The sequence below is a fragment of the Echiichthys vipera genome, assembly GCF_963691815.1.
Source record: "Echiichthys vipera genome assembly, chromosome: 17".
NCBI classification, from domain to species: domain Eukaryota; kingdom Metazoa; phylum Chordata; class Actinopteri; order Perciformes; family Trachinidae; genus Echiichthys; species Echiichthys vipera.
Genome location: NC_139842.1, coordinates 11,007,588 through 11,021,626, shown reverse-complemented (window position 1 = coordinate 11,021,626; position 14,039 = coordinate 11,007,588). Strand labels below are relative to the sequence as shown.

The 14,039-nt window shown below is 40.7% G+C and overlaps 3 protein-coding genes across 3 annotated transcripts; all 3 read left to right on the top strand.

Moving 5' to 3' along the window:
* The first annotated feature begins 1,744 nt into the window (after positions 1-1,744).
* On the top strand, positions 1,745-4,446 carry LOC310959868 (parvalbumin beta). Its single transcript, XM_083931361.1, has 5 exons — positions 1,745-1,833; positions 2,597-2,666; positions 3,347-3,479; positions 3,818-3,927; positions 4,155-4,446. Exons 2-5 carry the CDS (start codon positions 2,606-2,608, stop codon positions 4,178-4,180), a joined length of 330 nt encoding a protein of 109 aa, XP_083787487.1. The 5' UTR covers positions 1,745-1,833; positions 2,597-2,605; the 3' UTR covers positions 4,181-4,446.
* A 1,599-nt stretch (positions 4,447-6,045) lies between these two features.
* On the top strand, positions 6,046-7,766 carry LOC310959869 (parvalbumin beta-like). Its single transcript, XM_083931362.1, has 5 exons — positions 6,046-6,142; positions 6,679-6,742; positions 6,843-6,975; positions 7,250-7,359; positions 7,464-7,766. The coding sequence occupies exons 2-5, from the start codon at positions 6,685-6,687 to the stop codon at positions 7,487-7,489; spliced, it is 327 nt and encodes a 108-aa protein (XP_083787488.1). The 5' UTR covers positions 6,046-6,142; positions 6,679-6,684; the 3' UTR covers positions 7,490-7,766.
* Positions 7,767-11,815: 4,049 nt separating this feature from the next.
* pvalb8 (parvalbumin 8) lies at positions 11,816-13,474 on the top strand (the record flags this gene model as incomplete). Its single annotated transcript, XM_083930548.1, has 4 exons — positions 11,816-11,876; positions 12,398-12,530; positions 12,902-13,011; positions 13,449-13,474. 4 exons carry the CDS (start codon positions 11,816-11,818, stop codon positions 13,472-13,474), a joined length of 330 nt encoding a protein of 109 aa, XP_083786674.1.
* Between the last annotated feature and the right edge of the window lie 565 nt (positions 13,475-14,039).

The window sequence follows — 14,039 nt, the reverse complement described above, 5'->3', positions numbered from 1 at the left end:
AGGTGCTGTATAAATACTGTGAAAGTATCAAAATGCCCAGTCAATTGAGAAATTCAAGCAGCTTGTATTGTGCCTGACTGTGCCTTTAAATCATAGACTGTAGCTTTAAAAGAGCAATCAGGACTTTCGTATAGTTAAGATGTCACAACTATAGTTTATATAGGCAGAAAATGCATCTGTTATAGTCATCTCCCTACTGCAGTGACAGATCAAAGACGCCAGGAGTGCAGATGTGGAAGTCTCTGCATCACTCATGCTGGCTACACCTCTAAGAAAAGTTAACGATGACTGACATATTAATTCATCACAAGAGACTTGGCTGCTTTGGTTTCAAGGACCTGGTATTGTGTGTGCTGTCTGGCTGTCCTCACTGGAATACACTTGATTTGAATGGAGCCATCGTTAGTGTTATTAGTAAAAACCTGTGATTTTCCTACACTGTAACACATCAAAATGCTGATTCACTGCAGAGTAGTTGAATTGACAAAGCCACTAAGTCCAATTTGACCAGATATTAGAATTGTATTAATATCATATTATTAATGATGTTTCCTCTTTCAAATCTTCTAACATGGGTTCTTCAACAACAACAACAAACAAAATCCTTATTCCTCATACTTTTTCCGTATAAGGTTTATTACTGCCTTCTGCTGGACGGATTTTGAATTCCTGCATACCCAGATAGAATACCCACCATAATTATCGGAAAATACAATTTTATTTTTACTGATCCGAGATGACTGAGATGACTGAGATGAGTGACTGTGGATCAAATAACCTGAAGTGGTCATTAATAAAGATAATGAGTTGCGTTTTTTGGCGTGGCAGCGCCTTAGAGTAAACTGAGTTGTCAACATACTGCTAACTTGTTCACGTGTCCACGCACCCAATTGCCCCCCCCCCCCCCCCCCCCCCCCACACACACACACACACACACGCGCACACACGCGCCCGCACACACACACGCACAAAATAATCGTGTGAATGATTGGAACATTGCCTACTAAGGATAGAGGATTCAATAGTACAGTAAAGGCCCGAAAAGGCTGTTTGGCCGCTGTGTTCGCTTGAAACTCGACACACTGCATGCGGAGTTCATATGAACCATATGGAAATATACGGTATAGCTTGTGCTTTAAGTATAGCTTGTTAATGTCACAGGAGCGCAGATACATATCTATCATCTGAGACCATCTCAAGGGAGTGTTGCAAACTCGAGTCTAACAAGGGTCTATCACAGAGGGGCATGCCTCAATTAGCCTCTCATATCACAAGGAGATAAAAAGAGACAGTGCTTTTGAGGGCAGTGTTTAGCCCTTCCGCATATATTCACAACCTTTGAGTAAGTCATTGAAAATAAAAAATATTTCATCCAACAGTAGGAGAGTGAACAGCAGTTCAATGTGGCACTGAGTCCTCCGTGCTCATTCAGTTTTTCCTCACAAACCAAATTAGGGGATGTGACCCATGGCCTACACTCACGAGTTCATTTCATCAATACTCAAAATATAAGAATCAGCGTCTTGAATGTTTGGTTATAAATCAGTTATGGGTGCAACGTGAAGTCAGTGAGCAGCGGGGCCTGCTCGGGTTTCCACACGTCTAGCTATAAGGCCCTCAGCACACATGGTAGCATCCTCATTTGTTCACCTAAAAATAGATCGAGACTAGTAGACACATTTTTTTCGAAACCCACACATCTTGGTACCTGATACTGGGACTCAAATCTCTGTAAATGGTGTTGCTCAAGGATATATAAGAGCGAGGGGAACGTCGCTAGTGGCATTCACTCGAGTCCGCCTTGGTTTTCACTCGCCTCAACGCAACCCAAAGGTGAGTGGGAAGCAGAGCACGCTGACTGCTGGCAGTTTACTCTGGGAGGCAAAGGGGACGAGAAGATGAGATCCCCTTGGACTATAACTTTAGGCAGAAATGGAACCAACATAGAGAAAACTACACGGGATCACAGGACGGAAAATGGAGGCCCAAAGTGGCCGTTGGGTTTCAAAGGATCAACGTCTGTGGAGGATAATTGCGCTATTTTACCTCGTCTGTTTTAACCGGATGCAAAAAAAAAAAAAAATCATCCCCAAAGCTATCGACGCGTTTGACACCACTTGGCAATGATTCTAGTTGCCGTGATTTGGCCTCTCAAGTGGGAGCATCATCTATTTAGTGTTGGGGAAACTGAGTCTGGCAACCTGGGCTGACAATTAAAGGAGTTCATTAGTTTACTTGTGACCAAAATGAACTTTGAACCTCTTTATGTTCTTTTAGATTATTTCCAATACAGCGTTGCTGAACCTTCCGTCTCTTGTGACGCCAGACGAGGTATAGTCTCGTTAAATACTTAATATCTGGCCACTGATGCATGGTTTTTAGGCTCACTTCGATTATTTAAAAAAAAAAGTAGGAAAACTCTAGTTAGTCATCAAACCCTCTGAATACCTCTCAGCAGTCCATTTTAGGATAATCTTCCAGATACAAAAGATCTAATTATCGCATTAAAGCAGGATATTTGCAGCCATATGACTACTGTATGGGGTTTGTGATGTTTAGATATTAACCATGAGCCTTGTCTTCTTTCCTCCTCCAGAATAAAAAAATGGCCTTCGCTGGTGTTCTTGCTGAAGCTGAAGTCACAGCCGCCCTGGCCGGCTGCGCAGGTGAGCCTCATTCTCTTCATTTAGTGCGCAATAAATGACACAGTACGATTGATACAGTTCACACTTTATTGTTATTACTATTTGCATAATGTGAATTCTCACTGCAAGTTTAAGTTGAAAGGAAACTGTTAAAAAAAATGGGGCTCACAATGCACACAACTGAACTTATGTAAACCATGGATTCTCAAAGTGGGGTTGGGGACCACACAGGGGTCCGTGGCACTCTGCCAAGGGGTCCGTGAAAAGTTTGCAGTTTTTTATTTAAATTATCATGTTATAAACCATAAAAGGTTATCTTTTTATCATTATTATTTTTTACAGAAGGCTTCATAATTCAACCAATAATATATGGATATTTTTAATCTATAATGGTTCATAGGATACTTGCTAATCTGTCAAATGTGTAACTCTAGAGTCTGTAAATATCTTGAATACATGTCTAATACTGTATGTTTATAATATGTTTCTCTTGTGTTGTTCATTCACATAAGACTAGTGTGTAAAAAGAAAGGCTAAGTCAAAGGGATATACATAGTATATCCTCTATCTTTTTAAAAACAATCGATAACCTCTGATATAAACTGCCAGCCACAGTTATTATATGAAATTAACACGGAAGTCCTATGTGCCTATGTATGCAGCCTGTCAGGGTGCTAATGGAGTTAAAATATGTGTTACAGCTGCTGACTCCTTCGACCACAAGAAGTTCTTCAAGGCATGCGGCATGTCCGGCAAGTCCGCTGAAGATGTCAAGAAGGCCTTTGCCATCATTGACCAGGACAACAGTGGCTTCATTGAGGAGGAGGAGCTGAAGTAAGACACTTATGCAAACAATGCCTCTGTTGCCCAAAATATTCTCCAGCTTTATTTAGTCGATAGAAAAACATGGGGTGCATTTACCCTTCACTCTTATTTGGACATTTTATCTTTGCCTGGCTTTAGGGGTAATATTACTTACTGCACCAAATAACCTAAATAGAGTCATGTTTAATAAAGCCTGAAGGTTTTATGACTTTGTACATCTCAATACCGATGGACAGGCCTTCAAATCTCAAACACAAGGGATGTTTTTAAAGGATACTCATCCTGCACAGTTATTTAAAACCAGTCATTCTGAATGTTTAACTCCCGCTGTTTTGCCCACCTGTCAGGCTGTTCCTGCAGAACTTCTCTGCTGGTGCCAGAGCACTCACCGACAAGGAGACCAAGGCTTTCCTCGCCGCTGGTGACAGTGATGGTGATGGCAAGATCGGAGTCGACGGTAAGCGTTCTTTCTTTGTTCTTCTGAGTACACTAATGCATATAAAAGAACACAGCAGAGACATACAAGACTTATTCTGATTTCATTCACATACTTCCAATATCACTCAAAATTAGAGTCTTGGTCAGAGATTGGGTCCAGTTGGTCCAGATTATACCACCACGACGACGTAAGAATACAGATACATTTGCTTCATTACTAATGGCAGTTTCATTCTACTTTCACAGAGTTCGCTGCCATGGTAAAGGCATAAATTTCCATTGACCAAGATCCCCTTCTTTTCGTGGAACTGCGAACTCCTTGCAAGATTCAGCATTCACCAGCTGAAAGAATATTTTTTTATACCTTATTTATGAGTTGCCTGCGGATCATTTCTCAACATGGAACACATATTTTATTGTGAATGTTACTCAGATGTGTTAAATGTTCTGAAATGACTTGTGCAAACTGTACAACACCATCTGCACTTTTGAGGAAGAGTGAAAAACCAGGAATAAATATTCTTTTGGTGTAAAGTCATCTCCTTCAGGTCATCTTTGTATTGTGGTATTGTGTGTATTCATATAGCTGTCAGCACAATGGGTTGAGGAAGAAATGAGTTTCCACCTGCCAGGGATTTTTGAATACCTTGGGAAGTGCCATTGAACTAACCGGCCCAGCCTTTATTTTCATAATTGGTAAATGAAACGGGGAGTATAGCTGGACTCAGGCCCCCAAGCTGGCAAACACATTGGAAATAGCCCTGGGGCTTTGCTCATATACTTCCTGGATCCAGGGCGGTTTGCAGTGGATAGCTGTCACACAGTGTAATCAGATGTTTTTCTCCACGGGCTGCTGAGTAGTCAATTACATGATGTGCTGTGGCAACAGGACGGCTATTAACAGCCACTGGTGCATCAGCAGGACCTTTGAATCTGGTGCACAGATGCAAGTCTTCAACGATCTGAAGGGTTCTTAACAAAAATAATCCATTCAGATTTCTTGTAGTGTTTAGAATTTATTTGGAAAATAATCTAAATGCATGTATTTGCACAACGATACATTTAAATAGTCTTATTTAAGTCAAATTACAATTCAAGGGGAAGCTATGAATGCTCAGGGAACCGCAAGTCAGCAATAAGCTAACCCTCAACCCGATCAGATGACAGTCTGAGCTTGTTACTGTCAACCAGTGGTGAAAACAGAAAGAGGCACAGTGACAGCAGTCTGCTGTCTCCTTACTCTTACCCCACAGGGCTGTGATGCCACCTACAGGTCAAAAACTATTCTCAGCATTATGTTATAGCCTACTTTTGTAATGTCAAGATCAACCATTCAGAATTCCTTCTCTTCTTTTTTTTAACTTCAAACTTTCTTTTGAGCATTATCTTGTGCTTTTAAACATGTTGATGTTTACTTTTACATTAATGTGTACAATGTTACAATAACACAAATGGTATATGGACTTGCAGTTAAAAAGGGGGTCAGCTGAAATAAGCAATTCAACAGGGGTGTTTCCAAAAACTGCAGTCCACTTATTACTAATTTCATGGACTAATTTCAACAATTGTAAAAACATGTTTGACTTTCCGGTCAAAATGGGACGGATTGAAATGTGGACTTGTCACAATCATGACTGCTATGTGCTCATTTGTAAAAAGACCACCAAATGAGGTAAATCTGACTAAACACAAATGACTACACTGAGAAAATACACTATGTCACATGCTCATTGTTGCTATCAGGTAAACATAAATGTTAAACATAAAGAAGCCACTGCAGCTACATTTTTAACACATACAACTAATTCACAGTGACATTGTTACTCTAAAAGGGGGAAAATAACCACTCAGAGCCAGATATGCCAGCTTTAACCTAACGTACAGTATGCATGTTCCGTATCCTCACCCTCTAGAACACTGTTGTGTTGCCAGCAGCACTTCTAATTCGTCCTCCTCAGCAGTGAACAGGCCTATTCTTAGCATTAGGGGACATTAAAGACTTCTTCAAACGCACCTTTTAAGCGTCTTCATTTGTGAAACTTAAAATAGAGCTCTCTCTGGCTACAGGACATATTTTCGCCACCCCCTTCTCGGCGGTGTCAGTTATCTTATGCCTCAGATTTCGATGGAGTGAAACTATAAAAAGGTCACCGGGAGCAGCGGGAAGACCACTGCAGTCGACTCGTGTCCTGTGTGTATCATCAGTATTCTACAGAAGCAAAGACACCAGACAGGTGAGTGTGAATGAGAGGAGGGAAGAATCCACGCAGACAAAGACGCAGCATCACGTTCGGCATCTTTTCTTTTGAACTTTTTAATGTGGACTTCGCACCGCAATGCAGCATCCAAAGAAAGTTCTTTCAGCCGCATGAAGACATGGATTACCGGTCAGACCTCCCAGCATCTGTAAAGTTGCAGGGAACACGTGTCAACCGATAACGGGATTTGGAAATCAAATATGCAACTCAGAAAAAGTGGATTGAGTAATTTGCTCTTTGAAATATTTAAATGTTTCTATTTCTATCTAGCCTATTTCTATTACATTGGGAATAATTAACAGCATTTTTTAAATATCATTCATTCTTTTCTTTTTTAGCAACATTATGCAAATGGTGGAGTAATAATTGAGTTAAGGGACTCAAAAAAACATAATGAACCATATAGTCAACAATATGTGGTACTGGAAAGTTCGTCATAACATGCCCAGTGTTTGCAGCTGTATGGGTAGCATATAGGGCCTATAATAACCGTGTGTATTTGATGTCTGCAGATCAAAATGACTTTCGCAGGACTCGATGCCGCCAATGTCGCTAAAGCACTGGAGGGGTGCAAAGGTGACTTTTTAATTTACCCTTTACAAAATCGCAATGACAGCGCCCCGTCCCCCCCGGAAGAGCTTTACTGTATGTTGATAAAGTTTTGCATTAATTTCAGCCGATGGCTCATTTGATTACAAGAAGTTCTTCCACGCATGCGGTATGTCTGGAAAGTCTGCCGCAGATGTCAAGAAGGCCTTCCAAATCATCGACCAGGACAAGAGTGGTTTCATTGAGGAGGATGAGCTGAAGTAAGCCACACACACACACACACACACACACACACACACACACACACACACACACACACACACACACACACACACACACACACACACACACACACACACACACACACACACACACACACCATCCATCCATCCATCTTCTGTTGCAGCTGCACAAGTCAGTTTTACAGATATTAACTGGTTTCTGTTCATATCTAATGCTTTCAATTGAATGGATGATGAAGTGCGTCTTAGCCAATGGGAGTCCATTACCTAACCACCGGGTGTCTGTCCGCAGGCTGTTCCTGCAGAACTTCAAGCCAGGTGCGCGCGCGCTGACTGACGCCGAGACCAAGGTTTTCCTCAAGGCCGGCGACACCGACAATGACGGCAAGATTGGCGAGGATGGTACGTGCTCTCATGCAGAGTGGTTGGGGCATTCTTTGGATGTTTTTTTGGGGGGGAGGAAAAAAGAAGCCAACTGTGTTTTCTTTTCTTGTCTCCCCATACAGAGTTCGCTCAAATGGTGAAGCAATAAACTGGCAAATGACCAACAACACCTGCTCTGATGGAACAACAAAGCCCACGTCGACCTCCCCCGTTTTCATCTGAATATAAATAATTTTTATACATTTGCTTAAGAGACGTTTCCTCCTATGCAACACACTGTCCAAACGAAAAAAAAAGTGATGATTGTGAATGTCGCTCGGTTGTGTTCATGTCTTAAATATGAATTTTGCTTACTGTAAAATCTATGATGCACTTTCCAGGTACAAACGGTAAAAAAGAATAAATATTCTTTTACTGCTGTCTTACTGGGGCTTTTTAATCCTTACATGTGTTTTATTTTTTTTCCCAATTATGAACATTTGACGAACTCAACAGGGCACTGTAGGCTCTCTCTTCTCTCGCTCTTTCTATGTTTCGGCATAGAAAGGCTTTTTAAATGTATATAATAATAATAATAATAACAATAATAATAATAGTAATAATAATAATAGTAATAATAATAATAATAAGAATGTCTAATAATAAGAAAAAGAAGAATCATCTCTCTCTCTCTCTCCCTCTCTCTCTCTCTCTCTCTCTCTCTCTCTCTTTCTCTCTCTCTCTCTCACACACACATACACACACACACACACACACACACACACACACACACACACACACACACACACACACACACACACAGTTTCTAGTTTTCCTGTGTACAGTCATGCAGCTCCACGCTGCAGCCACTAGATGGAGTTACACCCATTGACAAAAAACTCATCATACATGCATGCAAGATGAAATAGATTACGACGATTATAATATAATATGAAAAAGAAACTATTCAATACTATACCATACAACACACCCGTTTTAGAATTGGACAGCCGTGCATTTTTGTACAGGATGTGCGACAAAATAATCATCAGGGGATGTGTAAAAATGTACAATGATAGTTCACGGCGTTAGGAATAGAGATAGGTGGCCATTTTTAATGTTCCGTTTTATTTGAATTAAGTAAAACACTGTTTTAATATTGATTACGAGGGTGAAGTGTAAATATTCATATACAGTGTTGCCAGGTTATGTAGACAGGGACAGTGGTGGAAGTATACTCAAAGCTTTTACTTAAGTAAAAGTAGTAAAAAAACACTGTAGACATACTCAGTTACTCAAAATGTTAAAACGTTTTAAAAAACTATAAATATTAGCATCAAAATGTATTTAAGTACAAAAAGTAAAAGTACTCATTATACAGAATGGCCCACTTCGAAATATTATATTATCAGATTATAATTATCGATAGATTAATGCAAATATCACTGTAATGTTGCAGCTGGTAAAGGTTTAGCCTACTTTACTTTACTTTACATACTGCTGTGTAATCTGTAACAATATATATTATTTCATTTGTTTATAACATTTTGTATATAATCTGAATCTGTAAAGTAACTATAACTGAAGTTACTAACTAAATGTAGTGGAGTAAAAAGTACAATATCTCCTCTGAAATTTAGTGGAGTAGCATAAAATGGAATTACTCAAGTAAAGTACAAGTTCCTCAAAATTGCACTTAAGTACAGTACTTGAGTAGATGGACTTGGTTACTCTCCACCGCTGGACAAGGAGAGGGTCCAACAGAGTAATAGAAAAAGACAACAAAAGAAAGAAAAGTCTTATTTCCCCCAAAACACATGTTTAGAAAGACTGAAGGGTGAGGATTACCCATCCGGTTAATCTTCATGTCCAGGACCAGAAGCGAGGCTCGTAAAGAACATTAGCAAATGTAGGCTAAATGAATAAATGATCAGTAACAGTATAGTGAGGTATCAACATGGCGAATGACATCATGCACCGGGAGTGGGTAAGGTCGCACCACTGCTCTCGATCCGGTATCCTCAAGTAAGTCTCCTTTTCACACAGCAGCCCTGGAGGAGATGATTGAGTTTCTCAGGAGTCCGGCTCCACCAGAACGTCACTATATCGGACATCACTTGTTGAGGGAGCCCCAGTAACAAGTAGGCACCGGGATTAGGTTTTTGGGAGGGTTGACGATTACAAACCACCGCGAGATACGCGCCTTTATTAAGCAATGAAAGACGCCTGGATGCTGCCAATGAATTAAACACACAGCTACGGTACATACACTGTGCGTAAACACGTGTTCTTAGAAATAATTGATCAGCTACAAGAAAACTATATCAATGAGATGAAATAAAAGGCATGTGGACTGATTTACAACTCCCTTTCTGCCTCCAGGTCTTTTAATAATGTTTAAGTGTATTATGACATCGCAGGCCAACAATACCAGCTGAGGCGGTCAAGTCCAAGGCAGCACAGCGGCTTACTTCTAATGTAATGAAGCTGGGGGGGCGTTGTGCCCCTGGTACCCTTTTAGTCATAGTCAAAAATAGCTCACAGTGGGATATTGGTGGTACACTGTAGACGTGGCCCGCAGCGGTTCCATGGTGTAATGTTTAGCACTCTGGACTCTGAATCCAGCGATCCGAGTTCAAATCTCGGTGGGACCTGACTATTTATTGATCAGAGATTAATTAATAGATATTTAAACAACCTATTTCTAGCAGTCTCTCTTGCTTACACACACCAAATGCTGTATACCTTCAACTAACCTTACATCATGGAGATAAATAACCTTCTTTTACTTCTCGGAGTGCTGCAGTGAACACTCTCAGGAATGTGCTTAATGACCCCTGACTTTGTTTTTAGTGTCAGATCCGCTTGGGGCCACAAATGCCCTCGGAAAAGAATAGACAACCTGAACTGGTTATTTTGCATCTGGACAAATTGGACGGACAAAAAAACACCATTGTGCTGCTCTGGCTTTCAGAAAACTGAAAGAAACAAACGGGAGAAATGATCAAATGAAGCCCGTGCTCAGCCCTGAGTGACCTCTGACTGCTATACTGCGTTTTTAAATGGTGCATGTGGATACCCGGGACATTATGCATCATCATCACCAACAGCAGAGGGTGACCTCGGGTGCCTAAATCAGCACAGTTGACAAAGCGATTTAGTGAGACTGCCCCCCCCCCCTCCCTATGAAAGAGTGAGAAGGTTATAAAGCACCGGCGTCCCTGACATTCAGTGATGAGCAGTTATGTGTGTTTGGGGTTATATTAGATTTAATGATTAGAACCCTATCTGTTGTGAATCTGTGTTTGAGCGATTACAGCAAGTTTATGTTTTATGTCCAAAGCAGATCAAGCGAGGCACCACAGAATATCAGTGGACACAAAGAGGTTACGTATGGACTGACCTCTTCTAATAACCTTTCACTTATGCTATTAAATCTACATGACACACATATTCCTTCTGCAAACAAACATGCCACGAAAGGGTCCAACGACAGCTGATATTTTATTTCACATATCTCACATCAAATGTAATGATAGAGGGGTATTTGCAGTGAAATGTGGTTCGGATGTGCTTGTTTTGGGACTTCTGCCTGTAAAAGGATATCTGCATGAAAGGGTAAGGGTGGGGTGGGTGACAGAAACAGCAAGAGAAGGAGAAAAGCAGAGAGAGAGAGAGAGAGAGAGAGAGAGGGAGATAGTAGTTACGTTACAGCCTCCCTGCATTTACTGTAGTGTATAATTCTAGAGGTGAGAGGAGGAGGGGCACAGGGATGACAGGAGGGAGTGGTGGATGGAGAGAACACGCTTTTTAACTTAATTTGCTATTTACAAGGGCGTTACAGATGTCCACGGTCCCTGGGCGTTATAAATAGTAAAGGTTAATTAGTTAGCAGAGAAATTGGATCAGGGGCGGGCAGTTAGAATTTGATCCATAGACAGGTAACTCAAGCAATCCCTTTTGTCACTGCAATCAGACCTATATAAATCCGCCTTGACGGACAGCAGTCACCACATAGCCTTACCTCTCTGCTGGATCAACGACCGGGCGAGAACCCCCCTACACACGGTAAGTTGCTGTGTGGATTCAGAGAGGTTGCTTTCGATGGAGAGTGGCTAATTTTTATTATAAACATTTTGTAGAGACAGATTTTCTGGCTCCTGTGCATTCAGATTCACTGGAGCTGCTGCAGTTAGATGTCAAAGTGAAAGGGACTTTTTTTTGCACTTTAGATGACAATAACCAAAGGAAAGTTTTTTCTATCAAGTTTAATCCGTCAGATGAAACTGTATTTGAAAAAAAAAAAGAAAAGATTACTTTACATTCTGACTTTCATAAGAACTTATGGATGGCTACTGCACAGACATCTCAGTATCAGTATTGTCACCTGGGTACATTTTTGCTCTCCGTCAGTGTCAAGTTAGAGGGTTTTTGCTACCGTACCTGTCTAAATGTGTTAATAATTCACCATGGTTGTTCCTCTCACAGGAATAAAATGTCGCTCTCATCTATCCTTTCCGCTGAGGCCATTGACAGTGCTATCAAGGACTGCCAAGGTATCGTCTTCCACCAATATCATCATTGCTCTCTTCGTTCGATCTTTTTATTTTAACCGTATACAGTCTCTGTACTGGAGCATGTCACATGACAATAGGGCTGTCTCTGTATGAAGAGACATATAGATATGGAAGACTGCTAAATGTTGTCATGAAAAGATAACCAAAGGTAAAGCTTTGTTAAGTGATATTATGAGCATCAATTGGGCATAAGCTTAAGAGACACCAGATTTGATCATGCTAGTGTTTTTTCTTGGGTTCAAAAATTTAAACAAATGTCATCTCACACCTTTAAAATGTAAAAAAAAACAAAACAAATACACATTCAGGACCAATATGTTCCCCTGGGCAGGAGGGTTAGGTCACCTCACACTAAATAATACCGTGTCAGTGATATGTCATCATCCTCTACACAATTTAAAACTGACATAAACTGTTTGAGGATTTGCTGATATTATGTTGCCTTAATTGTAGTTTTGTGTAGACGACTCCCCAATTCTGCACTCTATATTCTCCTCTAGCACCGGACTCCTTCTGCCCCAAGAAGTTTTTCCAATTGTGCGGCCTCAACAAGAAGAGCCCCCAGGATGTGAAGAGGGTTTTTGGGATCCTGGACAATGATGGCAGTGGTTTTGTTGAGGAGGAAGAGCTCAAGTGAGTGAGCAGCCAGTTTGCTAGCTACAGTCATTTTTTGTGCCATGGACCTAATGGAGAAATTAGACATCATTATGGAAAAAAAAATCACATTCTCATTCAATTTTTATGATATTGTTGTATGAGAAGGGATGCAGTGAAGGGGATACCCATCCATTATTAGTTTCTGCAGCTTTTCATGGCTGACATGGGACGGAGACTGTTAATGTGGGCCATTTTAACCATTGTGAGAAACTGTCCACTCACTATTCTCTGGCTGAGCTACCATACACATCACAGGAGAGACTTGACCTCATTGTTAGTTCCTGATTTCTGCCTTTGTGGCTATTGCTGTGTCCAATTTAACGTGAAGTTTTCTCTGTGTACGCAAGGTTTTTCCTCCAGAGGTTTTCCCCTGGCGCTCGCGTTCTGACAGACAAAGAGACCAAGGGCTTCCTGAGTGCTGCCGATGACGACAGTGACGGCCGGATTGGAGCGGACGGTGAGCGGATTCACGCCTATTTGACATATACCCAATCACGCAAAACCTGCATGTGTGTTTGTGTGACTAGAAAACCACAATGCTTAGGAAACAATTCTTCACTTTTTCAGTTAGAATGCAGATTGACTACATTTGATGCATTCCCAGAGTAGTCCTGTTGTTCACTGGCCTGAAAGAAAAAAAGTAAAACAAGATATTATAGTTGTCTCTTCCAACTCCCTACATACTTTTTATGTCCTACTCACACCTGCACAATGTTACTATTGACCATTTTTGTTTTCTTTAATCAGAGCATTTCTTTAATGGATCCATACAAGCTCTCTCTCTAATGGTTTCATATCTTTGCTGTTACTGAATACAAACTATTTTAGCGTTCCAATGATGCAGGTGTCAGACAGATAATCTCATGTCACTAATGCTGCTTCTTTTCTCCACAGAGTTCCAGGCAATGGTCTTGTCCTAAACACCTGGACTCTCTGGACTCTCTCACACTCGATCTGACCCCCAGCCCCACCCTGCCTCTACTCCACGGCTTCAAAGGCTCTCTTAGTTTTAATTAATCATTTTACATCTAGTTAGATAAAACCTATTTTTTTTTTTTTTTTTGCAAGACTCGCTCCGGTCCACCAACATTTACTTCACGATTTTAGTTTTTTATTTCATTTTCATATATTTTAGACAGGTAATAAAGCTGTATTTCCCAAATAAATGTACAATTTACCAAATTACTGAGAAAATAAAAGAATAAAATCCAAATCCTGCGGCTATAATTCATTATTCCTGTTCAAGTCTTTGTATGTTTCCCGAGGTCTTCCACTAAGACGTGGTTTGACACAGTGTGGCATGGCAAGAAATATACAGTACACTGTATGGTAATCAAGTGATGTTTCATATGCACAAGATGGTCTGATTAATCCTGAGGTACTGGGTAATCATATGTACATACAGACGTGCCTGCACGCAACAAAAACACCAGAAAACACAGCCACGCCATTTTTTTACAGTTCTGTGGCGTCCTTGAATGTTCA

What these genes read in the sequence shown, in the direction of transcription:
- LOC310959869 (XM_083931362.1), top strand. Translation starts at nt 6,685, where the DNA reads ATGACTTTCGCAGGACTCGATGCCGCCAATGTCGCTAAAGCACTGGAG. An exon ending in AGCACTGGAGGGGTGCAAAG is followed by an intron (nt 6,743 to 6,842) that starts GTGACTTTTTAA and finishes CATTAATTTCAG; the next exon opens with CCGATGGCTCATTTGATTAC. An exon ending in CGGCAAGATTGGCGAGGATG is followed by an intron (nt 7,360 to 7,463) that starts GTACGTGCTCTC and finishes CTCCCCATACAG; the next exon opens with AGTTCGCTCAAATGGTGAAG.
- LOC310959868 (XM_083931361.1), top strand. Translation starts at nt 2,606, where the DNA reads ATGGCCTTCGCTGGTGTTCTTGCTGAAGCTGAAGTCACAGCCGCCCTG. An exon ending in ATTGAGGAGGAGGAGCTGAA is followed by an intron (nt 3,480 to 3,817) that starts GTAAGACACTTA and finishes CCCACCTGTCAG; the next exon opens with GCTGTTCCTGCAGAACTTCT. An exon ending in TGGCAAGATCGGAGTCGACG is followed by an intron (nt 3,928 to 4,154) that starts GTAAGCGTTCTT and finishes CTACTTTCACAG; the next exon opens with AGTTCGCTGCCATGGTAAAG.